The 26,921-nt window shown below is 38.8% G+C and overlaps 3 protein-coding genes across 3 annotated transcripts; 1 reads left to right on the top strand and 2 right to left on the bottom strand.

Annotated features, from left to right (window-relative positions):
* Window positions 1-1,009: 1,009 nt before the first annotated feature.
* eef1g (eukaryotic translation elongation factor 1 gamma) lies at window positions 1,010-10,196 on the bottom strand. Its single transcript, XM_062425093.1, has 10 exons — window positions 10,159-10,196; window positions 9,168-9,326; window positions 8,104-8,167; window positions 7,307-7,449; window positions 7,007-7,150; window positions 6,719-6,848; window positions 4,825-5,029; window positions 3,762-3,934; window positions 2,106-2,230; window positions 1,010-1,376 (listed from the first exon to the last, which is right to left on the bottom strand). The coding sequence occupies exons 1-10, from the start codon at window positions 10,168-10,170 to the stop codon at window positions 1,218-1,220; spliced, it is 1,314 nt and encodes a 437-aa protein (XP_062281077.1). The 5' UTR covers window positions 10,171-10,196; the 3' UTR covers window positions 1,010-1,217.
* A 269-nt stretch (window positions 10,197-10,465) lies between these two features.
* On the bottom strand, window positions 10,466-15,536 carry polr2g (RNA polymerase II subunit G). Its single transcript, XM_062425577.1, has 8 exons — window positions 15,304-15,536; window positions 14,996-15,105; window positions 14,198-14,357; window positions 12,460-12,510; window positions 12,282-12,347; window positions 11,286-11,357; window positions 11,092-11,125; window positions 10,466-10,833 (listed from the first exon to the last, which is right to left on the bottom strand). Exons 1-8 carry the CDS (start codon window positions 15,313-15,315, stop codon window positions 10,820-10,822), a joined length of 519 nt encoding a protein of 172 aa, XP_062281561.1. The 5' UTR covers window positions 15,316-15,536; the 3' UTR covers window positions 10,466-10,819.
* A 214-nt stretch (window positions 15,537-15,750) lies between these two features.
* si:ch211-175m2.5 (uncharacterized protein LOC568697 homolog) lies at window positions 15,751-19,130 on the top strand. The gene is made up of 5 exons (XM_062425509.1): window positions 15,751-16,037; window positions 16,128-16,292; window positions 16,361-16,460; window positions 17,751-17,881; window positions 18,180-19,130. Exons 1-5 carry the CDS (start codon window positions 15,984-15,986, stop codon window positions 18,462-18,464), a joined length of 735 nt encoding a protein of 244 aa, XP_062281493.1. The 5' UTR covers window positions 15,751-15,983; the 3' UTR covers window positions 18,465-19,130.
* The last annotated feature ends 7,791 nt before the right edge of the window (window positions 19,131-26,921 follow it).

Genomic DNA, 26,921 nt, shown 5'->3' with positions numbered 1-26,921 from the left:
TTATCATGTTTCAGAAGCAGGCTTCAAAGAACTGTATATCAGCGTTTGAATGGGGCGTGGTCAAAGCATTCAACGGATCTTTATATCTGTCTGTTGAATAAATAATTCATTCTCACACATGAAACATACACAATATACTAGATGCATTTGTAAATTGAACATTAAGTCGATTTACTATAAAATATTGGGTGAGTTTATTGCATTTCAGTGAAGAAAATTCTAAAAAAGGAAAAATCTCATGCTAATGATACTTGCGCCTCGTCAGGGGGCAGTCAAGCGGATGTTGGTTTGTTTTATTTAAAATCAAGATTTGTTCCAGCCTACCTCTCCTAGGGGTTACACATGCATCAAAACAAGAACCCATGGTTTAGAACAGACGCCATTCTCATCTTTGTGTAAACCACAGAGCTCAACCCAGTCATTTTCCTTCCGTTGGATGCTTTCCATTCAACGCAGACCCTACAGCTTCCCAATGTAAGTCTTTGCCTGCCCTCTACAGGGATAATAGGAAAAAAGCAACAAAGGCTGAATTCTAACCTATTCAGTTGTGTTTTCCTGTCATGGTGCTTTGGATCATCTACTTTGAAAACTTTTGGTGAGTAACATGTGATTTCATACAAAGTTGAAAGTGTTTCACTAACCTCTCCTGGTTAAATGTTTGAAATCTGATGCAGCTCACACCACACCAGCAATTCCTTACGTGGCCAAATGGACAATGTTGCATTTTGAACCACACCCAACAGTGGTGTCAGGGTATATTAAATACACTTTCAGACAAAAAAAAAAAAAGAACTTCAACCACTGGAAAAAATGCATTTTAACTGCCATTATTTAACTCTGGAGGTCTAATCACAGTGCACCAAATGGTATGACCAACAGTCTAGGAACCATTAAACAACTCTGACATAGCAAAATGTATTAATTGAACACATATGTAGGTTGATAATGACTCAAAACACAAATAATGCTCAAAACTCAACACATTTGAAGTCACAGATCACAAATTCCATGAAGGGCATTGTGGAAAATGCTTTATTTCGCAGCTCAAACAGAAAGCCAGTATGGGGCCATTGAGACAAAATCACACTTGTCTTCAAACACTGTCATTCCAAGTCATTGTTGCAGTTTAGTAAGCACATGATGGCTAAAAGTCCATAGGTTTTAAGTGTTGGAGAGCAGAGGCAGAGTGCTTTTATTCAGACTGTCCCAGTGCCCTCTCACTTGAAGACCTTGCCCTGGTTGACGGCTTTACCTACATGCTTAAAGTCTCCCTCCCAGGCAAAGTATTCTTTTACCATGGTCTTGCACTCCTCACTGTTTGGTTCCAGCTTGCGCCAGTCATATGACTCGTAGTCGATCTGCCAGTCGCTAGACAGCTGGGGCATGGAACAAAAATAATGTGTTATTTGAGTGAGAGTGAATTACCCTCAGGTTTGATAGATTAAACATCCAACAGGGAATACTTGGAACATTACATGGTGTGCATTCATATGCAGATTATTAATGTTCAGTGTTTGTTTTAGGAATCTGTAGAATGTCAAATTTCTTAAATTAGAGCCGTTATCAAATTTAGACAAAGATCCAAACAAACTAAAGCAGTGGAGATTACCAACTCATCCTACTCCACTCCATTTTATGTCAACTTAAGATATTGACTTGTTTAATGTGCCCATAGCATGAACCAGCCTTTTAACTCACTGAACAAGAGATGACTGGGATGAATATGGTCTCAGTTCTCTCTTCCCCCATCAGATTAAGACTTAGTGCCATGAACAGACACTGCCTTGCTCAATGACAGGGGTACCTTACTTATCATCCAAAAAAAGATTTAACTGGTGGCAGTATACATTTACCCATATACCATGTATTCTTTAACAGGGACATGTTACATTTTGTTTTTTAAATGTTTGCTGATTAGACTATCTAATCAATCATCCTCTTGCTCAAACAACTTGGTTGCTTGGTTGAATCGTGTTATAACAAGCAAATATGAAAAGTGACAAGAAAATCAATGTTGAGAAAACAGCCAGTAGATGTTTGATGGTTGGGATGTAATCTGATCAGGACCTTGTGGAAAGTGAGGACACATTTTTGGTAATACTCACAGGGAAAGCCAGCTCCTGGCCTCTGAAGATCCAGATCCCAGAGATGCTGCTGTCGTTGTTGGTGCCAAACAAAAGGACACTGGCAAAGGCGTTCTTTCTAAGTTTGTCCAGGCGCTGAAACATGCCTGTGAAGAACATGAAGTGCGTTTTGTTAGACGTCACGTAACACTTGACTACAAGAAGTTTATCTAGATGCTCCACAATAATTTCATGCCTGCCTTTTGAAATATGGCCCAAGAAAAAATCTTGAGAATCTCTACCACCTGTAAAGTAGCTCTGTCTTGTAGAGTAACATTTTAAAACCCTCAGTCTCATTCATTTAATGTGAAACTACTGTGTACACCCAGGTATTTCGAATGACATGTAGATTTTAGTGCCATCCTTTTACCAAAACAAATCTTCATGACATTTAAAAATAAAAGTGAAACCTGTGAACATTTAACTTAATTTAGGATATTTGAATGGATTATAGCCTTTTAAGAATTACATTCCTTTGTATCAACAATTTAGAGTTTGCGGAAGACTAAACAGAAAGGAAACCGCGTATAAGACAAAAAAGAATAACTTAATTTAGTTGTACATCTATTTGATTTTGTTACATATCGGATGGAATACTTCAGCAGAACCAATTATAAAAAGGTACGAGTGTGAGAATTTTGTGACACCTAACACAACAGATTTGTTGGCCAAAGGAAAAATCTTTAGAATCTCTACTACCTGTAAAGTAGCTCTGTCTTGTAGAGTAACATTTTAAAACCCTCAGTCTCATTCATTTAATGTGACCACAGCATGAACCAACCTTTTTACTCACTAAACAGAGATGACTGGGATGAATGTGGTCTCTTTTTTCTCTTCCCCTGTCAGATTAAGACTCGGTGCCACAACTGGACACTGCCTTGCCCAATGACAGGGGATTTTTCATAAGATAACAGTGAATTCTTATTAACGTACAAGACTTTTTTGACCTACATAGTCTGCATTTGAATGTGGAATACACATAGTGCACTATGCTATGCATTGTTCAAACACTTTGAGAACATGTTGAGCTTCTGGGCATTTACCGACAATGAGTTATCTCCTTGTTCTCTGAATATGACCCTTACCTGCCATGAGAAGCTATGCTACATTGAAATCTTTGCCAAAACCACAGACTGATGTCAAGAGAAACAGGTTGCAACATGTTGCTACCGAATCTACACACTAAGCTACCAAGTCATTCATATCCAATCGACAGATATTCACTGCTACTTAAAAAAATGCTCCGTCTGATGTAATCATTTTGAATCCTCCACAAACACTTGCCTCTTTGAATCTACTTAGAAGCCACAAAAGTTGTCCAAGCAGGCTACAAAAACACTTGTGGTCACTTTAACATAAATGAGCAGAACCACTTCTGAATTGGACGTGAATCATTTCTGACAATTGAAATAAACAAAAAGTAACAAGAAACTGCTATCCCACATACACAAAGAACAAAAGCCAAGATTAGATCACAGTATCTTCTGACCACTGAGAGCCACCATGTTGATTCAGTTCAACAAGTATGAGTGACAAAAACACAGATATGCCTTCACAACTAAAATGACTTCAATACAACCACTTATTCTCTTTAGAACAAGGGTTGTATTTGGTTAAGTGGTTGCTGCCGAGTCTCACCTGTGATGAGGTTGCAGCTCTTGAAGGTCTGTGTGAGCTCTTCGGAGTATTTGTACTGGCAGTACCAGATGGAGTAACCCTCAGTGTCAAAGTGCTCCCAGAAGTGGGGAATGGCTACTTTTAAGGTGTCCTCGTTGGAGTACTTCCTCTTGAACTCATCCATGACAAACGCGCTACAAAAAAAAAAGAAAAAAAAAAAGGAGAAAGACCAGGTCACACATCTGCTGTCTATACATGCAAGGAGAGAATGACAAGATGGGAGAAGCTGGGTGTTGCAAAGGTACATTGCTGCTGAACAGTCAACTACATAAACTGTTTGACACTCACTGTTCACTCAATTAGTTAAAGGTTTCTGGTTTTCTCTTACAGTAATCTTTCACTATCAAAAGATTAATTGTAGATCTTGAGGTAATTTTATTTCAATGTGACCACAGCATGAACCAGCCTTTTACTCACTGAACAGAGACGACTGGGATGAATGTGGACTCAAGTTTTTCTTCCCCCATCAGATTAAGACTTTGTGCCACAATTGGACACCGCCTTGCCCATGACAGGGGACTATACGCTTCTTGATTGGTGTAAACGCACATTTCCAAACACCTGACATCTTTATCTTCAATTTAATTTTCAGCATGGCATCAAATGCTCCAGCAACAAAGCCTGAGCACTGTGGTGAAATATATCAGAAATGATTGATCCAAGTGCACTCTATGTACTACCTGTAGGTGGACTGCAATTCCCTTTGAAATGTGCCCACTTTCACAAATACAAGACTATTTTATTTAGATAATAAATTGAAAAACCACAGGTAGCAAAAACATGTGCCACACAGAGCCAAGAGTTTCCACCCACTAATCTGCACTCTTTCAAGAGGAGGGGGAAGTGCTCAGGGAAACAATCCACCAAGACGATCAGCTGGGATGCAAACCTGCAGACCATTGGCTCACATGACACATGGTTGGCTACGAGTGACGCAGACTCTATCTAGCAATTGTCAGCTAAGAATGTGAAATTCTAAATGATAAAAAAGTAACATACTATAGAAAGAGCTGCAGATCTCTACCTCTTTGGCAGGTGGGCAAAAGGGTCCTTGGTTTTGGGCTCAGCGGCCAAAACAGCATCGCAGTCATCCATCTCCTCTTCTGGTGCAGGCTTCTTTTCTTCCTTTTTCTTTTCCTTTTTCTCCTGGGGCTTGGCTGCCTCCTTGCCTCCCTTCTCTTTCTTCATGGGGGTCTCTTTCTTGGGCTGCATCTCAGAAAACTTCTTGGCTGGAGAACAGAACAAAAACAATGAAAAACATGTTTTCTGTACAATAAGTTCCAGTTATCTGACTTTCGTTCTGCACTCCGTCCGGTTGAATTGTGAAGAGGTAAAGTGTAGTGTATTTAACACTTTACCCCAATAAGTAAACTACTGTGTACACCCAGGTATTTCGAATGACATGTAGATTTTAGTGCCATCCTTTTACCAAAACACATCTTCATGACATTTAAAAATAAAAGTGAAACCTGTGAACATTTAACTTAATTTAGGATATTTGAATGGATTATAGCCTTTTAAGAATTACATTCCTTTGTATCAACAATTTAGAGTTTGCGGAAGACTAAACAGAAAGGAAACCGCGTATAAGACAAAAAAGAATAACTTAATTTAGTTGTACATCTATTTGATTTTGTTACATATCGGATGGAATACTTCAGCAGAACCAATTATAAAAAGGTACGAGTGTGAGAATTTTGTGACACCTAACACAACAGATTTGTTGGCCAAAGGAAAAATCTTTAGAATCTCTACTACCTGTAAAGTAGCTCTGTCTTGTAGAGTAACATTTTAAAACCCTCAGTCTCATTCATTTAATGTGACCACAGCATGAACCAACCTTTTTACTCACTAAACAGAGATGACTGGGATGAATGTGGTCTCTTTTTTCTCTTCCCCTGTCAGATTAAGACTCGGTGCCACAACTGGACACTGCCTTGCCCAATGACAGGGGATTTTTCATAAGATAACAGTGAATTCTTATTAACGTACAAGACTTTTTTGACCTACATAGTCTGCATTTGAATGTGGAATACACATAGTACACTATGCTATGCATTGTTCAAACACTTTGAGAACATGTTGAGCTTCTGGGCATTTACCGACAATGAGTTATCTCCTTGTTCTCTGAATATGACCCTTAACTGCCATGAGAAGCTAGGCGCGCAGGTGGTCGAGTGGTTAGAGTGCATGCCATATACGCAGCGGACCCCGGTTCGAGTCCCGGCCGGTGGACCTTTCTGCATGTCACACCCCCCTCTCTCTCCCGTAATTTCCTGGCTCTCTACTGTCGAATAAAAATAAAAAACTGCCATGAGAAGCTATGCTACATTGAAATCTTTGCCAAAACCACAGACTGATGTCAACAGAAACATGTTGCTACAGAATCTACCAGGTCATTCATATCCAATCGACATAGATATCCACTGCTATTTAAAAAAACAGCTCCGTCTGATGTAATCATTTTGACTCCTCCACTAACACTTGCCTCTTTGAATCTACTTAGAAGCCACAAATGTTGTCCAAGCAGGCTACAAAAACACTTGTCAACAAAATGGAAACGGTATATAATATTAAGGAGTATATTTTAAAAGGTGTGTAATTCTATGAAAATGAAATTTTTGTTACCTCACACTGAGCCCTTTATACCTACATAGGGAGCAGGTCCTCTTCCACCAAGTACACCATGTTTCTACAACACTGGTTCTTTTGCATTTTACATGAGTATTGTGGCCACCATAGGTTCTCCTACACACTTGGAGGGTGGTTGCAATACGCAATCTCTCCACTAGATGCCATTAAATCTTACACACTGGTCCTTTAAGTCAGTGACAGAGTGCATGTCTAATTTCAGTTTCAAATAAATAGTACGCTTGTGCACAGTCTTGTGCCAAGTGATTTCATTGGTGGTAACTCACCATCAAACTGGGCCATCTTTTCACACAGCTTGACCTCCCCAAGGATAGCCTTGAACTGGGGCTGGTTGACACAGGTGACAAACCAACGGCTCACGTTGGCATAAGGCTGACGGAAAGAAGGCTCAAGGACCTATCATGGAGAGAGGGACATTAGGATCCTCAAAGCAGAAAGACTTTCTAGAGAACATTGTGGATAAAATATAATCAGTTTTACCCATAGATGTCAGAATTGAACAGCAATGTGTGGCTGGTTGTCCAACTATGCTAACTGTTGTGTGAATGTCAAACCTGTTTGTAAAGCCAGAGCATGGAGCAGGCCACAGTGATGTCAGCAAGGCTGATCCTTTCTCCCACCAGGAAGGTACGGGTGTTCAGGTGTTGGTTCAGCACTGCAAGGGCCTTCTTCACATCCTCCTTGGCCTGCTCTGTGGCCTGGAAAGACCAAGACAAAATAATGACTATACAGAATTACACAACTAATCTACAGTCAAATGCCTAATCATGCCAAGTCAGCTGAAAGTGGCACAAACCACAATTACCAAATCATTTAAGTCTTAAAGCTTGACCAGAAAACGCTGAGTTGCACACCTGCTTGTTGAACTGCATGATTCCCAGAGTGGGGAAGACCCATGCGCTGGCTGGAGGGATAATCTCTGAGTCAGCGAAGCTCACCCACTGCAGCACCTGGGCTGCGGCCTGGGGAGTGGCACCACGCAGGGCATCATTGCTCACTATAGTTGAATGAGATAAAGCAATTCTTACAAAAAGGAGCACTCCAATTTAGCATTGTACTCCTATAACACTGTCAGACTCATGCCATCTTTTATTCCCTTGCATTTTTCTTTCTTGTCAAAACCTGGTGCCTGCATTACCAACAATGCAATTCAACTCCAAGAACTCTACAAATGTGTTATTTCAGATCTGTTCTACATTTTGTGGGTAAGGCCAAGGCCAGGTCAAAAAAGTGGAATTTCATGGCATCATTCATCCATGTACTTTAAAAGTGAGCATAAAATAGTTAAATATGCAAACTACAACAAAAGTCTGATGGGACTGCACATTTGAAATGTCGGACATTTGACTTCACGTCGTCCAACACATACAACTAATGATTGTTGCAATTCATTTATGTGTGCTGAGACCAATTTAGTGTCCATGGATTTCAGGTTTGGCCAACCAGCACACCTAATGGGATGGAATCATGTTTTCTCCCACAATGAAACATCTGAATGATATAAGATGCACTTCTTTTTTTTTGTTTTTTTTTTTAAAGCTACCTTTAAATTAATGTTTTGCAGCCAACTCAGTCTTTATGTAATCTATGAATAGAACACTTAAGTTGAGTGTGCCTAAAACCCAAACCATTTCATAAGGGTAAAACTTACAGTAGTGAGCAATGGCATTACTCTCAAACAGACAGAAGCCGTCATCTCCCTGGTAGGCAGGTACCTACAAAATATTGCAAAGAATGAATTGAAAGCATTTATCATATTTTAATGCAGATAATCAAGCAGTTGAGTACATTGGAACATTACAACACAACAGTGCATTGGTCAAACTGGTTAAAGGTGGGTGTTGCAAAGGTACATTGCTGCTGAACAGTCAACTACATAAACTGTTTTGACACTCACTGTTCACTCAATTAGTTAAAGGTTTCTGGTTTTCTCTTACAGTAATCTTTCACTATCAAAAGGTCAATTGTAGATCTTGAGGTAATTTTATTTCAATGTGACCACAGCATGAACCAGCCTTTTTACTCACTGAACAGAGACGACTGGGATGAATGTGGACTCAAGTTTTTCTTCCCCCATCAGATTAAGACTTTGTGCCACGATTGGACACCGCCTTGCCCATGACAGGGGACTATACGCTTCTTGATTGGTGTAAACGCACATTTCCAAACACCTGACATCTTTATCTTCAATTTAATTTTCAGCATGGCATCAAATGCTCCAGCAACAAAAGCCTGAGCACTGTGGTGAAATATATCAGAAATGATTGATCCAAGTGCACTCTATGTACTACCTGTAGGTGGACTGCAATTCCCTTTGAAATGTGCCCACTTTCACAAATACAAGACTATTTTATTTAGATAATAAATTGAAAAACCACAGGTAGCAAAAACATGTGCCACACAGAGCCAACAGTTTCCACCCACTGATCTGCACTCTTTCAAGAGGGGGAAGTGCTCAGGGAAACAATCCACCAAGACAATCAGCTGGGATGCAAACCTGCAGACCATTGGCTCACATGACACATGGTTGGCTTTAAAATTAATAACATTTAACAATTAGTTGATGAGTCAACTTAATGGGAGTAACTGACTCAAACTGCATTCATTACTGACATTGAAACAAGAGTTACTGCAAAATAGGAGGCCCTGCGAGAAGAGTATGTGTCCACAATTGGAGCACTCCCATCCAGCCAACTACATCAGTTAAGTGCTAACCTTGCCCAGAGGGAAGTTGTTGAGGAAGGCAGGAGCACGGTTCGTCTGCCCGAAGGTGAAGGCAGGGGGGTTGCTGGCCACTTTCACGCGAGCACCGCTGTACTGGGCTGCAATCTGAGCCTTGAAGGCCCGCCAGTTCTCTGGATACGTGTACAGAGTCTATTTATAAAAACAAATTTAAAAAAAGACCGGAAACACTTTAATTTTTGAACAATCAAATGCACTGAACATAACATTTTTTCTAGAAAGTAAAGAAAAAGTTAGGGATGCTCTCATATCGATGTATTGCTAATGTACAAAAAAAAACATGCACGCTGGCCTAAAGCAGTTGTATTTTAAAATGCGGTAGTGCCTGGGAGAATACTGTTCTGAACACAGGATGAATGACTCCAAACAAATCGACACGCTGGGACCATTTAAATAGACTGGGCAGAAAGGGGGACCAATTGAAGCTGGATAAGCCATCTCTGTTAGCTACCACGATCGCGTTTACTACAACTAACCATCTTCAAGAAAAATAAAATACTCACGCGTCTTTTAGCACGCTTACAATGCTAACTGTCGTTAGCCGCCACTGGCGGAAATGTAACAGTGTTTCATTACATAGGTTTTAAACACTAAAGTAAAATGTCTTCTTTAAGACGACACAAACGGGGCATATGCACTGACAATAAGCAAAAACGTCCGTTTATGTCCCACTAAGTTTCCCGAGAATGAAATTAGCAAAGGTAACGTGGCACAAGCCTGGCCCAGGAGAGGGGCGTCATTCAGCCTGAATGCAACGTCAAGGTAGCAAGAGCTAACCGGTGTAATTAGAACACTGAATGGAATTATCGTTAAATATGCCCAACAATAGTACCTTAACATACAGAAAGCATTGTTAAAATTCAAAGGTGCTCAATAAGAGTGAGGATGGCGCTGATTTTAGACGGATTGCACCAGTAAAGTTTAATGAAAGCTCAGTTTCAAGCTATCTCTCCATCTTACTTACCCCTGCCGCCATCTTCAGGATGAGAGAAAGAAAGAACGAGGGCGCGTTCCACTGACGTATTTACGGTTGCAATCTATGGTCGCAATACGTGCGCGTCCTTGACATTTCCGCGTTCACGCATTTCGCCTCATTTTTTTGTATTAACCGAGTGATGCTTTGTCACCCATCTCTGCTGACTTCAAAGATAACAAAAAGTCATGATAACATTTGAGATGTGTAATTAATATATTTGCACACACAAAAATAAAAAGGATAGTACACTGATTCTTCTTTTTAAAAAAAAGGTACAGAAAACAAGTACCAAATATAAGAACAAATAAAATATTTTATTATGGTTGACATACAAAAAGAAACAATACATCATTGAAATGGAATTCTATATGAAAGAAACTTTTAATTATGCTGGCTATTTTTGTAATGTAAATCACCTTGCTTTCATTTTAACAAGCATTCTCTTGGTGGCATTTTCTTTGAATTTTACATCAGTCTCAATAAAACATATCAGATGTAGCCTGTTCAACATAGTGATAAAATTAAGTAGCTACAGGGTTTTACCATCTGTGACCAAACTGTATCAGTGTAGAAAAATATTAATTTGAACAAAAAAATTCAAGGCGACTACAAAACTGTCCCATGTGAAATGTGCTCCCTCTGAGCCAAATCAGCTTACAAGACCTGAAAAATTAAGCACAGAGGGCAAGTTTAACCATCAATCACAACAATAATTTTTAAGTATAACTCAGGACATACACAGTATAGATAAAAATGTTCCATACTCCAAATTGAAGTAATTACAAACCTGTTTTGACAAACTACTTATTCACAGAATAATTTGATGCAAAGAAAATCTATGTAAGGCATTTTTTTAAATTCATGCCATCTAACGAGCAGATCTACTATATACACAACAATGTTTTGTGGTGTAATACTCACCCAGATAATCATCCATGAGGGATCCAATGGCAAACTGAAAAACAAATGAAAAGCTCATTTTTTAATTTATTTTATAATCAACATGCCGTATGTCACTCTTATAAACTAATATGTAACATCTGAGGTATGGCAATCTGCAATTACATGGTCATGATTATTGTTTAAAATTCTTTTAAGAAAGAAAAAACATTTACAATGTCATTCTTGTCCACTCTTGTTCCCACAATCTTTAGCCGGATCTCATCATCTTGCTGGATTACAATGTCCTTAAAAAATAAGAAGAAAACATCCTCAAGTACAAGACAGTAAAATGAGAAAAAGCACAACCGCAGTGAGCAGCACCAAAACTACCTTGCACACAGAATTTATGATGTTTTATTTATGGGCTTTATTTTTCTTGTACCCAGCGACGCACTTTTCTGGATAATATGTGTATCTATACTTTTTTTTCTTTTCTTCCTTTGCTCTCTGAAGAATTTTTTAAAAAGGTGAATTCAGTTACATTTGACTGGCAGTTTTTACCATTTGCCTTGTGCTTTTGGATGGAGACCCCAAGATTGGATTGGTAGGGACAGATGTTTTTTATTGAGCTAAGCGTTTTCATAGAACCATGTGAACTGTTTTAAATGTGTCATTCTCCAACACACTTGTTGATTTAGACCGCAGTAGAAATCATTCATCATAACCAATAACTAATGTTTGAGCACATAAGCACTGAGATTTCTAGTCCTAATTGCACAAAATTTAACTAGTGCTTAATTGTGGCCTCTCAGTGTGGATATTTGCTCCAATTAGAAACTGCAGATGGAACAGATACTTGCCACCATGAGATGACTGTAATGAGTGACCAGAGTAAAAGAAAGGCCATCAGTACAAGATACAAGCTGTCAAGGATGACAGAGCTGGTAAGAATCACTCATTAGTATTTATTCTGTCTTATTGGCATTAATACTACATTGCTAGATTGGCAACGACAGACCCTGTACTGCACCTCTCCTCCCACTGGGGAATGCAGCGAACAACCAAAATAACAAAATTGTTACCTTGGTGTGCCCTAGGAAAACATTTAGCTTCTCTTTGTGTGCCTGCTCTATGTATATCTCTGATAGAGGAAATTATCTGGTCAACATGGCAAGTATTTTGTAAAACATATTTCATACCAGTGGCAGATAATAATATAATTTTTTTACCTCATCAACTGTCTTATAACAAGGAGGATTTGAGTTGGGGTCAAACTCCATTTCTGAGGGGATGGACTGCAAAAAGAAAGTGTGTGGTTAGATAAAGATAGTATAATTTGAAGAGTATATCAAAGGCAACCACTTCAGTTCAGTTCAGTCAGAAACTGCAGATGTTAAGCTGACTCACATGGCGAGAGATGAAGCAAGACATGGGACCAATTTCTGTGAACAATCCAACCTGCAAGAATCAGAATCAATAATATCAATAAGATAATATGAAAAAGAAAATAATCATTTTCAATTATTCATCACTTCATACTCAACATAGCAACCAGTACAGATGCAATAACTCTATAATGAACTCTTTTACTCTGGACACATTTACTCCACTTCAACAATTAAGTATATACTTTGGAATGTGCCAAACATAAAATACAGGTATGCTAAACCTGAGTTTTGACCGTTACAATGACAATTTATAATAAAATATTGAACACATTTTCAGAAGTACCGTAAAAAAATGGAAGAAAGACGCACCTTTAATACGTTTTTTTTATTTAAAAGTGGGGTGCGTCTCATACATTGGTGCATACTATACAACAGTAAAATGCAGAGAGGTTGGATCTGGATTCTGTCCACACTAAGAGTGATAACTATAACAATAACTATAACTATAACTGTAATAACAACATAAGCATCCACACTTATGAACTATAACGTTCAGTAAACAGCGGTGTCAAGCACACGCTGCGCATTTCAGCTGTATCAGCAGATAATGAAAATAGACCCATTACTGCTGTATGTTGTACGGACAAATACAAATAAAAAAAACCTAGAATGGTTCACAGTGATTCAGTGTGTTGTTAAGAAGTATTTCGGGACACTACTTGCTGTGATGTCTCATTATTTACAGACCAAACTCATGTTGAAGCATGATGGGCAAAAGCGCACAATGAGCAGCTTTTATTGAGCTGTGGCAGAGACACACATGCGCACAGATCTGAAGCCTAAAAGATTCACTAACATTGTTGTTTTTTCACTGGATGGAGCAGAGGATGATGCTTTGTTTTATTCTGGGACTGACAAAGAGTCCAAGGACAGTGTGTCTGGTGAGCCTTACAGCGACTTAGGTGCAATATCTGCGTACAGCGATAGCTGTGATGAAGAGTTTTTGGGACTCGAGTGAGCATACAGCTTCACACTGTGTCAAATATGTAAACTTACCGCGTTCTTTTAAAAGGTTTCATTGAAACTCACAGCCTCATCCAAGCCTGGTCTGAGTTAATATAATGGTCCAGTTCACTTAAGTAAATCATTACCGGGCCATTAAAATGACACACCGTTTGAGGCGTAATATGTGTGTTTCAAATAAAAGTAGAGTGAAAAAGTTTTGGAATAACTTGTATAAATGTATGTGTTTATAAATGAATAACTACTGGTGCGTTTTAATAATCAATCTTTAATAGAAAAGCATTTTCCCGGCAAGACACCTCCCAAAATAGACTGTCTTATACACCAGTTCGACATATCTACTGTTTTTGGGGGCTTTTTTGCCTTTATTTTGATAGTAACTGGCAGAGATGCTGACAGGAAACAGGGAGAGAAAGAGGGGAATGACCTGCAGCATAGGTCCCTGGCCTGATTCAAACCAGGGACATTGCGATTATGTGGCATGCCCTCTAACCACTCAACCACCAGGGCGCTCCATCTCCCAGTTTTTATGGTAAATGTACAAATTTATAACTACAAAGACAAAGGGTATCATGCAATGCAGTGTCAGGGTGATGTATTATAGTATATCATCCAGACAACAACAGGGATCTGGTGATAGTGATGAACTTTAGTTTGCAGATTTTGATATCAATTTTCATGTTTCAGCTTGAATATTTGTGTTGTGACTATTAAACTTGTACTGCCCCTCTCACCTTGTTAACTTGAGTCACTACAGCGTCCACCACTTCCCCTTTAAATGGGCGAAACACAATAGCCTTGTACTTGACTGGATACAGGACAAACCCTCTGCCCGGTTGGATTACACCTGCCCCAATGTTATCAATGGTGGTGACTGCAATGACAAAACCATACCTACACAAGAGGCACAAACAAATTAATTGCTTGCACATATCAAGGTTTTCTATTCAGGATAATTAATGCAAGACTACAGGGCATTTTGTTAATGTGGCTTTCACACTGATATGATGACTTAAAGCAATGGTTCTCAAAGTGGGGTCCTTGAGGGTGTTCCAGGGGATCCCCAGCAAAAAGGGGAAGAATTTACTGTCATTATAATTTCATCCATAAGTAACAGAATGACAGAATGCAAGTCTATTTTGGTCATGGATTTCAAACACTTTCTGTAATAACAACTAAAAGCAAACATCTTAACAAATAGGGGTACATGGTCTAATTTGAGTCAGTTTAAGGGTCCTTGACAAGAAAAAGATGATAACAACTGACTTAAAGGGTAAAACAAAATATAGACCCTGCTCGGTTTTCTTAGACATTCTGTGTTTTTAAATGCAAGAAAAACGCTCTTTAACATAAGATCCAAATTACAAACACACACACACACACACACACACACACACACACACACACAGTGTCATTACACTGATAAATTAATCCTCTGGTCAAGGTACAAACATCTGTTCCACTTATATAAGAACCCCAGAATAAACATTTATATGTTGCTATGGACATAATTGAGCCTTGCAGCCACTCACTTGCCAGTGCAGGTACCCTCCACTTCTGTGAAGAGCTTCTGCTTCACGGTGTTCAGGAGGTTTGGACCAAAATACCTCGGGTGTAGCAATATTTCATGCTCCAAAGAAATCTGTGAACAGGAGAAGCATTGAGACTAGAAAAAACATTGATGGTGTTTTTCTGCAGGGAAACTATAAGGAAGATAAGTTTTGATTAGCTGCACTGGCAATGCTAACCAGCTAGCGATCACGCCAGACAAACAAGGATTTTTAAAAAGCATACACTCCAATTGTCCAGCTCACACGTGGACAATAATACACATACTTACATGGTAAAACATTTCTGTTCCACAAAATTCACTCCGTCTTTGTTCAGTACACTTGTTTGATGACTTATCTTTACGTATTACCACTTAATGAATGAAAACAATAAAAAAAAAACCTGTCGTTTGACCGCGACAGCCACTTCCGGGTTCACGAGGTCGATGAAGGGAGTTTTGTTGCCCTGCGTGTTTCTCTCAGGACACATATTTCCTTTCACTTAACATTGGAAAACACGAGCATTCACTAACCATAATCCTCTCAAAACAAAATCAAATAATCTCATTGTGGAACTTGTTAAAAAATATATAACGTGCATACAGGCATACATACCTCGGCACGATGGTAGTCTGACCCCTTGCCGTGGGGAGGGGAAGTGCAGAGAGCAAGGCGTGACTCAATCCAGCACTGTGATTGGTATGACGTGACTCTTAACATATCGCCAACCTTTTAACCAACAGGAGATGAGTATTAACGCTGTCACAATATAGAAACATACCCAGATTTTTAATTTCACCCACAACTGAGATAAAGTTGGAAAGATGACAAAATAACTAGATTATTTTCTTATTTTTTCACTTCATCAGAAGCAGTGACGCTACATCTGTATCCCGCACATATTTGTGTGACTTCCTTGAGACAGCTGACTGCAAGTGTCGAGCCTCCAGATATCGTTTATTTGGCTGCTATGGCGAATAGCCTCCTCTTCAAGTTGTTTCGCCCTCCCGTGTTCACACAGCTTGTAAGTTGTCGTGTACTTCTCTACTTTATGCTAGTCTTTAGGCCTGTGTCTTTATGACTGTTTCATGTAACTCTCCCGTCCTCCGTCCAGGCGTCCCTCCGGTCGAGCTACGTATTTTGGGGGAAGCCGGCGGCGGCAGGGACTAGACGCTTCTCCACCGAGCCTCCTCCTGAGACAATCAGCCGCTATCCAATACCTTACAAGAAAGACCTGCCTTATGATATAGTGGAGCTGATGGAAGAAGTGGAGTCAAAGGTAATAAAAATAAGGATCTGACTGCGCAAACATCGTCTGATTACACTAAACATTATGTTTCTTTACAGGGAGGCTTTTTGCCTAATGTCTTCAAAGTCCTCTCTCATAGACCGGCAGAGTTCAGAGCTTTCTTCGCTTACTACAATGAACTAATGAACAAAGAGACAGGTGTGTGTGTCTGTTCTGTTCCTCCATGTATTAGACCCTTGTAATTAAAGTTTTTAGGGGCTGTTAAAATCCCCTTTTGAAGTGGAGGTTTTACATGAGGTGGCAGGTGTGATGCTGAATCTGTTTCAGCTGATAATCAAACAGTGGTAGGCAGGGACACCGCTATATATAATATGTTCAGACATACTGATGTAATAAAACAGGCTGTATCAATTGTTTTCTCACTTGCAAACTTTCAGGAGATTTTGGCACTGAGCACATAATTTACAGTTGGGAGTTGGAGTCATTTTCTGGTGCCACCAAATGAAAGAGAGATTTGTGATTTAAATGGTTTATTTGCTGCCTCGTTCATGTGTTGTTGGAAATATTTGGTCAGTAATATCTTTACGTGAGCTGGCAATTATCATGTAAGTTGCTGAGGCAGTCATGTGCCAATTTGCATTTATGTGACTTTATTACACAGTTAATTTCAGATTAAAATGTGTGTTGTAGAAGGATTTTATATGAACATGTCAGAGCATTGACATAATACTAAAAAAACAATCATGCTGGGGGTAACAATGGGGATCAGTGGGTATTAGAAGAGCATTCACATTGGCCTCATGCAGCAACATTATCTTAAATGTATCTTATATTTTCCAGAGTGTACTTAATGATGTATCCCACTTGATACATTTGAAACACCTGGCAGATTGTTTGTTATTAGCATAAATAACCTCCCAAAACACTATATAAGGGCAGGGCAGGTGTCTTGTGGAGATTTGTGTTAAGTTCTTGTTTTAAATAAAGTCATTAAGAGATCTTAAAATTACTGTGTTGGCGAGTTGGAAGCAGTAGCAGGATTTTCTTCGAATGCCTTCTATTATATTGGGTTTTAATCATCCATGACACTTTTATTACATTATTTTGTGAGGAAAAGTGAGTGTGATTGTTAAGTTTGCCCACATGAAACCATGGCTTAGGGACTAAGGAAAAATGTGGACCCTGAGGCTAGACCAATTGAGAACCTGTGGCTAGGAATGTGGACAGAGCTGCTCATTTTAATGTGTCAAGCTTTTCAGAGATGAATGATTAAAAAAACCTTAATGACAAGACAATGGAACAGTAGCTGACCTCCTCCCTACTATTTGACTTTGTAAAAGCAAACTAAGCCAAAATGGACAATCTCGTCTTTGTCTAAATAAAAAATGGCTTTGAGTTATGTATGTTTTTTATATCAACTTAATTGTTTTATACAATTAAATCAATATGTTTCTCACATTATCTCAAACACTTATTTATGTCTTCTAGGCAGATTAAGCAAAGCAGATCGTGAGCTGATTGTAGTGGCCACCAGTGCCCACAATAAGTGTCTTTACTGCGTGGTATCCCACAGTGCACTGCACCGCATCTACTCAAAGAAAGCCACTCTTTCTGACCAGGTATCATCTTTAATTGGCTTTCGATGACTTTCTCTGCTTCTTTTATTGTAATACACAGTTACTAATATAGTAGTCTGTTAGGTTATTGCCAGCAGGGACCCAGTGGAGCAGATTCAGAGCTTGTGTTGTAATCTTTTGTTAATGAGTGGCTTACTGGCAACTGATTTTATTTTGTGTTTGCGTATGTTGTATTTGAGTTATGTTTCAACAATTAGAGACAGTTATTTTTGTGATTCTCTTGTTTAGCCACATAACATTATCCTGGTGTCTAATTTCCTCCATTACTACTTTCACCCAGGTTGCTGTTAACTACGAGAATGCAGAGCTGGGACCTCGGGAGCGTGCCATGCTGGACTTCGCAATGGCTGTGTGTCGCTGCGACACCATCACAGAGCAGCACTTCAAGTCCTTGGAGGAAGTAGGCTTTGACCGTGAAGATGCCTGGGACGTCGCTGCCATTGCTGCTTTCTTTGCCATGTCCAACAGGCTCGCCCACCTCACTGACATGAGGCCAAACCTAGAATTTTATAATATGGGCCGCTTACCACGAGACAAGAGCAAGGACAAGGCAGAGGGAGAGTGAAAAGGGATTAATGTTACAAAGTGCCTCAGTTGCATTTTATATGTTTGTCTCCCTCTGATGTGTAAACAATCTGATATTTTCTAATATGTCTTGATGTGAAGTGCAATATCAGATCTATAGATTTGCAACCTGAAGGCAAGTACATTTGAAAGTTCATATTGATCAATGTTTCCCAAGATTATAAACAAACACTACAGTAGCTTGACTGAGCCAGTGTTGTCATGGAATATGATAGAATGACTATTTTGTTTTTGGGCTGGCATTTTTATTGGTCACATAATGTAAATTGGTTGATATCATGTCCAAACATAATCGTTATATCTTTTTTGTTTACATTGAAATTTTACATTTTAGGTGGTAGTGTTTATTTGACACGTTATCTTTATTGTTTTCAATTAACAAAATACTATAGTTGTTCTTTGGTTTCCATCAAAAGGGTTAGTTTGATTATTGAAGTCTATGAAAAATAAACATGTAAAACTCAGAAAACAAAACTTTATTTCCTTGTTCAGCAGTTGAAAGTACTCTTTTTTCAATGTGTTGCTTAATCTGACTGTTACTCTCTCTGCCAACAAGATTGTATAAGTCACTCTTTGTTCACAATAATGTAAGACTATGTGCTTAAGTTTGTCTTCTCAATAAACTGCATTTTTCTTTCTACAAGTATTCAACACACAAACATCTTGCCTCCATAAAACAGGAAGACATTCATGTCTTTTTTCACTAAATCAGCTTCTCCCCAGTAACATGTCCACTGCTGGCTGGACAGTCATCTTGATGAAGTACTATTTGTCAACTCCAGATGGCACTACATCCATTTATATGTTGAAATGATGTACATTTACACTGCTGCTACAAGTGAAAATATTAATGAGATGAGACATATCACACAAGAGCTGCATATTGGAGACAGACTGAGCCACACACCATGTACAAGAAAAACACTTTTTTTAGTGAGTACGAAAACTAAATCTGATTAATCACTATTCCTGATAACATCTGTGTGCCATGCACATTCCTCTCTCCAAATGTTATCTTCTGACAACCTACTTTTAAAGCTGACATCCCTGTACTGTCTGTTATCTAAAGTGATACGAGTCAAACATGACTCCAGGCATCACCAGAAGACTAACTCTGGTGTGCATGTGTGACTGACGTTAACAAATTACACAGACTGCATCGCAATGAGCAAATCAGCAAACAATTGCACCTGAGAATATTAGTAATATGAACAAACCTCTTGCAAATAACTAATCGCACTTCAAAGAAACACAGCTGATAATGAGATGAACAGAAAGTCATTCAGGCTCAGAAAGCTATACAAACTGGGTATTTGCTGCTGTGGAAGGAGATTCTTCAAGTTATACTCACATTTAATTCCTCTAAAAAAGCTTGAGACACATTGTTTAACTATGTGAATGGGAATCCATTGACAATAAAGGTCATCTCATCGATAGTTTCCTCCCTGGGCCTCTCATGCCCCGTCCCTATCGCCCTGATAAAGTGTCACATGTCTTAGGAACTGCTCATGTACTGTTACAGTTCCTCATTAAGCATCCACCTTCCTGACCTCCATGTCTCCTGTTTGTATTAAAATGAGACAACTAGACATCTACTGTTTGTGAAACAGCTTCCAGGTGGAGGCATTCACCAATTTCTTATTGTAGTCTGTCAGACGTTGATGGATAAATCAATACGATTTTATCCCCATTGTAAACTACAATGGGACTCTGGGGAGACTTGGCACTGTGTCTTTATTCCTGTGACGCAGATTAAATCTGCCATGATATAAAAATCACAAATGGGGCTTGATAGAGAGGCCCGTTAGTTGTAGAGCAGGCAGAAGGAGCGGTGAGGTTGTGGGTCAAGTGAAAAAAAAGGTGAACTACACATAATTTATGAAGTTTGACTTGCATGTGGATATTAAATCAAAGAGCAGTAGCAACAGGTTTAAGACATCTTTCATCTAAGCAGGCCGAACAATAGTTCAAAGTGGGGACGCAGAACCCCAGATTGAATCTTTTCAACATGGGGCTTGCAGCAATATTATACATACAGTATCTTAACAAAATTAAAGAAGCACTGCTCTAAACGACCACATGAAATTGATCTTTAACTATAATGGTGGTTTTGGGGGAAATTTTAATCTTAACTGCTGGTTGCAAAACACATAACTCCTCTGGCACTGTGCGGCATCTTTCCATTTTTCCTTCAAATAGATATAAGCTGACAGAATGTAACTTCCACATACTTAAATTAAAATGACATGAACAGAAAATGTTCTTAATAATTGTAACTTAACATGTTTTCTTTGTTGTCAAAAAATGTTGAAAATTCATTGAATGAAAAAGTTTAGGAATTTTCTTTCCTAATGTGTGTGTTCAGCCTTTTTTTTCTCTTTATTGTGTGTTCAAAGCTCTTCCCGCTGTTTTGTAAAACATAGGTGATGTCATGTCATGCATATTTCAAGTGCAGCTAAAATTGATGAAAAATACATCACATATCTGACAAATGAACAGTAAACACAAATCATTTGAAAGTAAGTAAGGAAAGTAAGGAAAACAAGTTTCATGTTAAGCAAATACAGAACATTTACTGTAAACCGGGCAACACTTTTCTCATTTCTCAATCACAACAGTCTCAATAGACCATCAAGAAATGTGTTTTGATTAATTGGTGTTACTGTGATTCTATTCATACTCCTTTGTTGGTGGAACTGGCAATTTTTGCCCAGCTGCCTGCAGTTATTGTATAAGCACAATCACAACCAATTTATTTAAATCACCATTACTAAAGTTAATACACAGAAGGTTTGAATTCTAACCAAACAAGCACATATGGGACATTAGCAAACGGACAGGCACAAGGATGATACCATTATTGTCTGTGTAAAGAATGTGTCAGTTGCTGTTAAGAATATGCATGTGCGAGCATGCACATGTGCAGGTCTGTGTATGCACATTACAGCTGCCTACACAGTAATTTACCTTCTCCAGTAAAGTTTATTCATCTGTATTGAATAAGAATGTTATGAGCATTTTGCAGCTGGGGTCATCTGCATTCATTTGGCTTGACTGAACTTCCCATGTTGGCTACTTGTCTCTTATCTGGGAGTCTACTGTAAATCCCTACAGACTGTGTATCATGGATGAAACACATCCCGAGATGCACTCACACAGCTGCGACATGGCGACAGGCACCAAAAAGGCACATTGTTCTATATTAACTGTATTGGTAAAAGACTGAAGCTATTTTTAATGTAAATGCAAATTTACAATTTAAAAGATTCACAAAAAACATCAATAACGAATGTCAGATTTTTCTTTCACTGATAGTCTGAGTATATAATGTTGCTACGAAATGTTTTTTGAGACAGGGAGATGAGTCTCACTTTTTTTGTTCTGTCAAGTGATGAATACGTATGTGGTATAAATTTCCCTTCCAGACATGTAAGAATACAAATATAAATATAAATACTTACTGTGTCGAATAATAAATTGTGTCTGATTTGGTTTGGTACCAGAAAGAAAGTTCAATTTCCTCACTGAAAAATCTAGAATGTATTAATATACAAATTTTTGACTCAAAGTTTAGCTGCTGTCTCCTCCTTCATAGGAAAGTCAATTCTCAGTGTATGCACTGGAGGTTTCAAGTCTCACAGTTTAGAACTTTATACCTCATAGTTTGCTTAAGTTGAGTAATCTTTAATACATTATTAATTTACTTAAGCTGTTACTGTGTGGACCTTCTTTGTTATGCTCCTAAATGAGTCAGGCATAACAGATTTAAAGGCTGCATTACAATAAAGTTATGCAACTGTCTGAACTTACCAGACTGTTCTGGCTGTTCTATTATTTGCCTTTACCCACTTTTATCATTATAGCCACATTACTGATAAATATTTATCAAAAATCACATTGCGTAAATATTTTGTGAAAGCACCAATAGTCATCCCTACAATACTGTTGCAATATCGATACCAAGGTCTCTGATCAAAAATGTTGTGATATTTGATTTTGTCCGTATTGCCCCACCCTAGATGAACATATGTTTTGGAAAAGAAAATGTATTTCAGATGTAAGACATAAATAAAAAAAATAAATGTATTAGTGCAGTGACAAGCCCGACTGGGATTGGAACAGCAGAAAAGTGAATGATCACAATTTGGAAACCTGATCAGGTAGCTGGTAGACCTGTTATAGCAACTGTCACATAATGCATCATGATGATAAAAGTCACACTGACCTGCAGAGTAATGTGTGGTAGCAGCCAGAGGAACTCGAAATAGCAGCCAATGAGTTTGTAAACAACAACAAGTTGCATGCTTAATGACTGCCAATAGCAGAGGTCAATTCATAACCTAAGTTACCAACCAAGCTAAATGCCACAACAATTATTATATTTCTCGCTAAGTTTGTAACACAGTAATAAATGTGTATCCCCAGTTTTTTTATGTTTGCTACCAAAAATGAATTTTTTTGACCTGAAGCTGTAGAACAAAACTGAGCTACAACAGCTAGTTGGGACTCACAGCTACTAATCATCCTGACAACACTGCTGCAAATACCAACACGCTGCATCTCCACATGGATGAAGCTCTTTCATGACCTCTCAGTCAACCAGTTTGAGAAGTGTTTCAGATTAGACTGTTCCAGACTGATAATCCAAATGCACATTCACTCAGATTACTTCATGCTTGCGGATTATGTCATATCTGCTGCTGAAAGAGAGTGATTCATGGATGCTTGTACTATATTTGTGTTTCCCTGCTTATTTTATTGCAGGTATTTATATATTATAGAGCATATTTGCTTATTTGTGGCTGTCTGTATGCGCTTGCATGTATGTTGATACTTCCACTGCTGCTCTTTTTCTTCCTCTCTCGCTCTCTTTTTTTTAAATATTAAAATTCACAAAGAAAGAGCAGTTCTTGTCAAAGCTGCCATTAAAGGTTTGATCTGCAGCCTGTTCTCTCAGCTCTGGAGCATGATGGAACTAATGACTGTTTAACCACTGTGTTTAGTTTGTCATCATTCCCTGTTTAATATATTCAAAGCGCAAAACTTGTAATATTACAAAAGGTTGAAATACTTAATAACAATTTCAGAAGTCTGCTTTCTCTCTGGTTGTCCTTGAAAATTGGCAAGACCATCTCTTGGCAGACTTTATTGTACATATTTGCAATTGCTGTGCTCATTTGTTGGTGTGTGCCATGAATATGAATATCATTTGACTCATTTAATTGCCACTGTATCTCTTCAGGGGGATTTACACGTCTCACATATAAAACTCATTTTTTGCTTCCAGGATGCAGACGGAGCCAAGTAAACAGTTATCCAGACCTCTGGCCCGCCAAGAGGAGGAAGGGCTTTGTTTTGTCAGGAAACCCAGAGGAAAGTGAGAAGAGTCGAGACTGATAGAGGACAGCACTCCCTGTCTAGTCAGCCTCCATGCCGTTCACTCATTTAGGGATGCGTCACATTAGCATTCAGGCTCTCCCTGTATCCCACCCACTGAAATGAATCACAGCTTATTACAGTAATGAAAGTGTCACGACAGATTTAATTAAATAATTTCTTAATTCATTACTGAAAGGGAATAGAACAGCAGCAAACACAGGACGAAAAGAAAAGAGAGCACAGAAAAAAATGATCAAACAGACAAAAAACAGGACATAGAGAACAGAAGTGAACCAAACAAAACAGAAGAGAAAAGATAACAACACTGGAAGTCTACAGTGATGTAGAGGCTGTGAGGCTGTTCTGAGGGTAGAAGTTCTTTGAGCTAAATGATAACATCAATACACTAAAATGCTCACAATGGCAAAAATAAATACTGATGTGTAGCCGTCAAAATGTTTACTATGTTTAGTAGCCTATCATAACTATATTAAGATTGCTAACTGCCACTAAACGCAGTACAATTGAGGCTAACTTGAATGTTTGGCAGGTATTTGGTCATAAACCAAAGTATTGGATGAATACATTTTGTTTTACCTAATGGTGGTACTACAGGAAAATGGAGATATTTCATTCAAAACCACAAACGTGAACTTCATGGTGGTGCAAGGGGAAAAGTCAGGAGATCACCAAAGCCAGAGGGACACATCACCAGGGAATCGATATTATAACATTTTGTGCCAAATGTAACGAAATAAAGCAGAGAGATTCTCAAAATAAGGCATTGATTGGACTGGAATAATGTGTGAATGTTAGAGACAGTTAGAACCTGAGGACTGGACAGGTGGCTTGGCAACATGCTGGGCAAGGAGGGGAAAGATGATCATCTGGTGTGGCAGCAGCGTCCAGTTGTTTCTCAACTCCAACCCCCAGGGGATTGTGGGAGTGGTAGAGTGTGTGTGTGTGTGTGTGTCTGTGTGTCTGTGTGTGTGTGTGTGTGTGTGTGTGTGTGTGTGTGTGTGTGTGTGTGTGTGTGTGTGTGTGTGTGTGTGTGTGTGTGTGTGTGTGTGTGTGTGTGTGTGGTCTGTCATAGGCTACTACATATTTCAGACTTAAGACCAGTTAATTGAACAGCTTGTCCAAACGAGGACAAAAGCCGTGGTTAAGGTTATGGTTAGGGTGAGTCTCCAGGAAATTAATGCAAGTATATGTAATATCTCCAATGATTACTATGATATAATATCTATGTGTGTGTGTGTGTGTGTGTTGAAGAAGCAATAGCATGGCTGCCAAGGACCACACAATATTCCACCCACCTCCAACCCACTTACTATACACACACGCGCGCGCACACACACACACACACACACGCGCGCGCACACACACACACACACACACACACACACACACACACACACACACACACACACACACACACAAAAGCAAGAGCTTCATTTTTCTTTTAATTAATAATGCTGGGCCAGCAATTCAGCAGGCAGACTTCAGTGCCATATTTGATGGTAATAAGATTGAGCTTCAACCCATAACTTTTTTATGGATTTCATTACTTTCCTGCCCTTTCCCAACTTTGCCCTATAGCTCCCCTGACCTTTTTTTGGTTTGGATTAGTAGTATATATATAAATAGTATATACCACCTATTGTAGTTGCATTATTAACCATCACAGATTAGATTTTAATCTGTATTTCCAGAAAAAAAGAGGAAAGCGTCTGTTTTGGTTCATAACTTTTTGATACCCTGTGAAGTATACATCAGCTCCATGCTGAGCTCAGCAGTCAGAACGTTTGACACTCTCTGAACATGCAATCTGGTCTCACTCAGGCCCCTGCTGTGCACACTGTGTGAAAAATATATTTATGGTGTACAAGTGTGTGTTTATGTGGGACTGTGTGTCTGGAAGTGGCACCTGAAAATGTCTGCATGTGTATGTGAGATATCCAGACACCACTTTACCACCTTTGCTTTACATCATTGAAATCTCTCATCGAATCTTCCTGTTGACATGAAAACAACAACAACAACAACAAGCACAACAGACACAACAACCACAACAACAACAACAACAACAACAACAACAACAACAACAACAACAACAACAACAACAACAACAACAACAACACATGTTTAGTTGTTGTCATCTCAAAAGCCACTTGACTGAGGTGGTGTGGCACAGTATTTTAAGCACATGAAGAATAGCAGCTGAGATGCTCTTCCTCACCAGGGGTTTGCAGTGTTGATGACATTAGGGTAAAAGCATCTGCTCCAAGGGTTGGTTTGCCCTTACACTGTTATCTCATTTTCATAACATAAGGCATACAGTATATGTAATGCAAGGAAGACAAAGGAAGTGAGTGAGAAAAGGCAAAATGTTCTCAAAGAAAGCCAAACTTTTAAAACTGATGAGGAGGGTTATAATGCAAAAAATAACCTATTTGCACTATTTAAAAGTGGCGTATGCAAAATACCAACAAATAAACTGTTTTAGTTATGTACTCACTGCCCCTCTACATGCTCTGATCCCTGATGAAATTCTCACATGCCTCTCAGAAGGATATGAGAACAAACAGATTTTAATTAAACAGTGTGTAATGCATTGAGTGGCTGCTACAGTATGTATTCCCGAAATGTCCGAATAATTACAAGTGTAAAACTTAAAAGATAATACTTTTCCCTGACTACATCATTGTGTTAAGCTTTGCTCTGTTTTAGCTTTCTCAAATAAAACCTGTCTTTCATTTTCTTGTTTTTTTTTCCAATATCGCATCGAGTTGATGGTGTTCTGTATTGCAGATATGAAATGGTAATGGCCCACGGTGTAGTCATGGAGCAGAGGCTCCTTGTTTGAACTGAAGGAATCCACAGAGAGCTGAGGTATGCAAAGATAAAGATGATGATGAGAGTAAATCATGCATTTGGAGGTGCACACAGACACTACACAGACACTCACTTTGTCCAAAATCACTCAGTTTTTCACTCATTCAGTACTCCTAAATAGGTTACTCAATAGTAACCATCAAATCAAGTAATCATATATTTT

The sequence above is a fragment of the Scomber scombrus genome, chromosome 9 (genome assembly GCF_963691925.1).
Source record: "Scomber scombrus chromosome 9, fScoSco1.1, whole genome shotgun sequence".
Taxonomy (NCBI): Eukaryota; Metazoa; Chordata; class Actinopteri; order Scombriformes; family Scombridae; genus Scomber; species Scomber scombrus.
This window is presented reverse-complemented; position numbering and strand designations above follow the sequence as displayed.

Excerpts from the sequence above, each read along its gene's own strand:
- si:ch211-175m2.5 (XM_062425509.1), top strand. The coding sequence starts at position 15,984 with ATGGCGAATAGCCTCCTCTTCAAGTTGTTTCGCCCTCCCGTGTTCACA. Across the intron at positions 16,461-17,750 it reads ACTAATGAACAAAGAGACAG|GCAGATTAAGCAAAGCAGAT; the intron begins GTGTGTGTGTCT and ends TATGTCTTCTAG. Across the intron at positions 17,882-18,179 it reads AAGCCACTCTTTCTGACCAG|GTTGCTGTTAACTACGAGAA; the intron begins GTATCATCTTTA and ends ACTTTCACCCAG.
- eef1g (XM_062425093.1), bottom strand. Across the intron at positions 7,151-7,306 it reads TCATGCAGTTCAACAAGCAG|GCCACAGAGCAGGCCAAGGA; the intron begins GTGTGCAACTCA and ends TGGTCTTTCCAG. Across the intron at positions 2,231-3,761 it reads GAGCTGCAACCTCATCACAG|GCATGTTTCAGCGCCTGGAC; the intron begins GTGAGACTCGGC and ends TGTTCTTCACAG.
- polr2g (XM_062425577.1), bottom strand. Across the intron at positions 12,511-14,197 it reads TAGTGACTCAAGTTAACAAG|GTTGGATTGTTCACAGAAAT; the intron begins GTGAGAGGGGCA and ends TGATTCTTGCAG. Across the intron at positions 11,126-11,285 it reads GAGTGGACAAGAATGACATT|TTTGCCATTGGATCCCTCAT; the intron begins GTAAATGTTTTT and ends TTTGTTTTTCAG.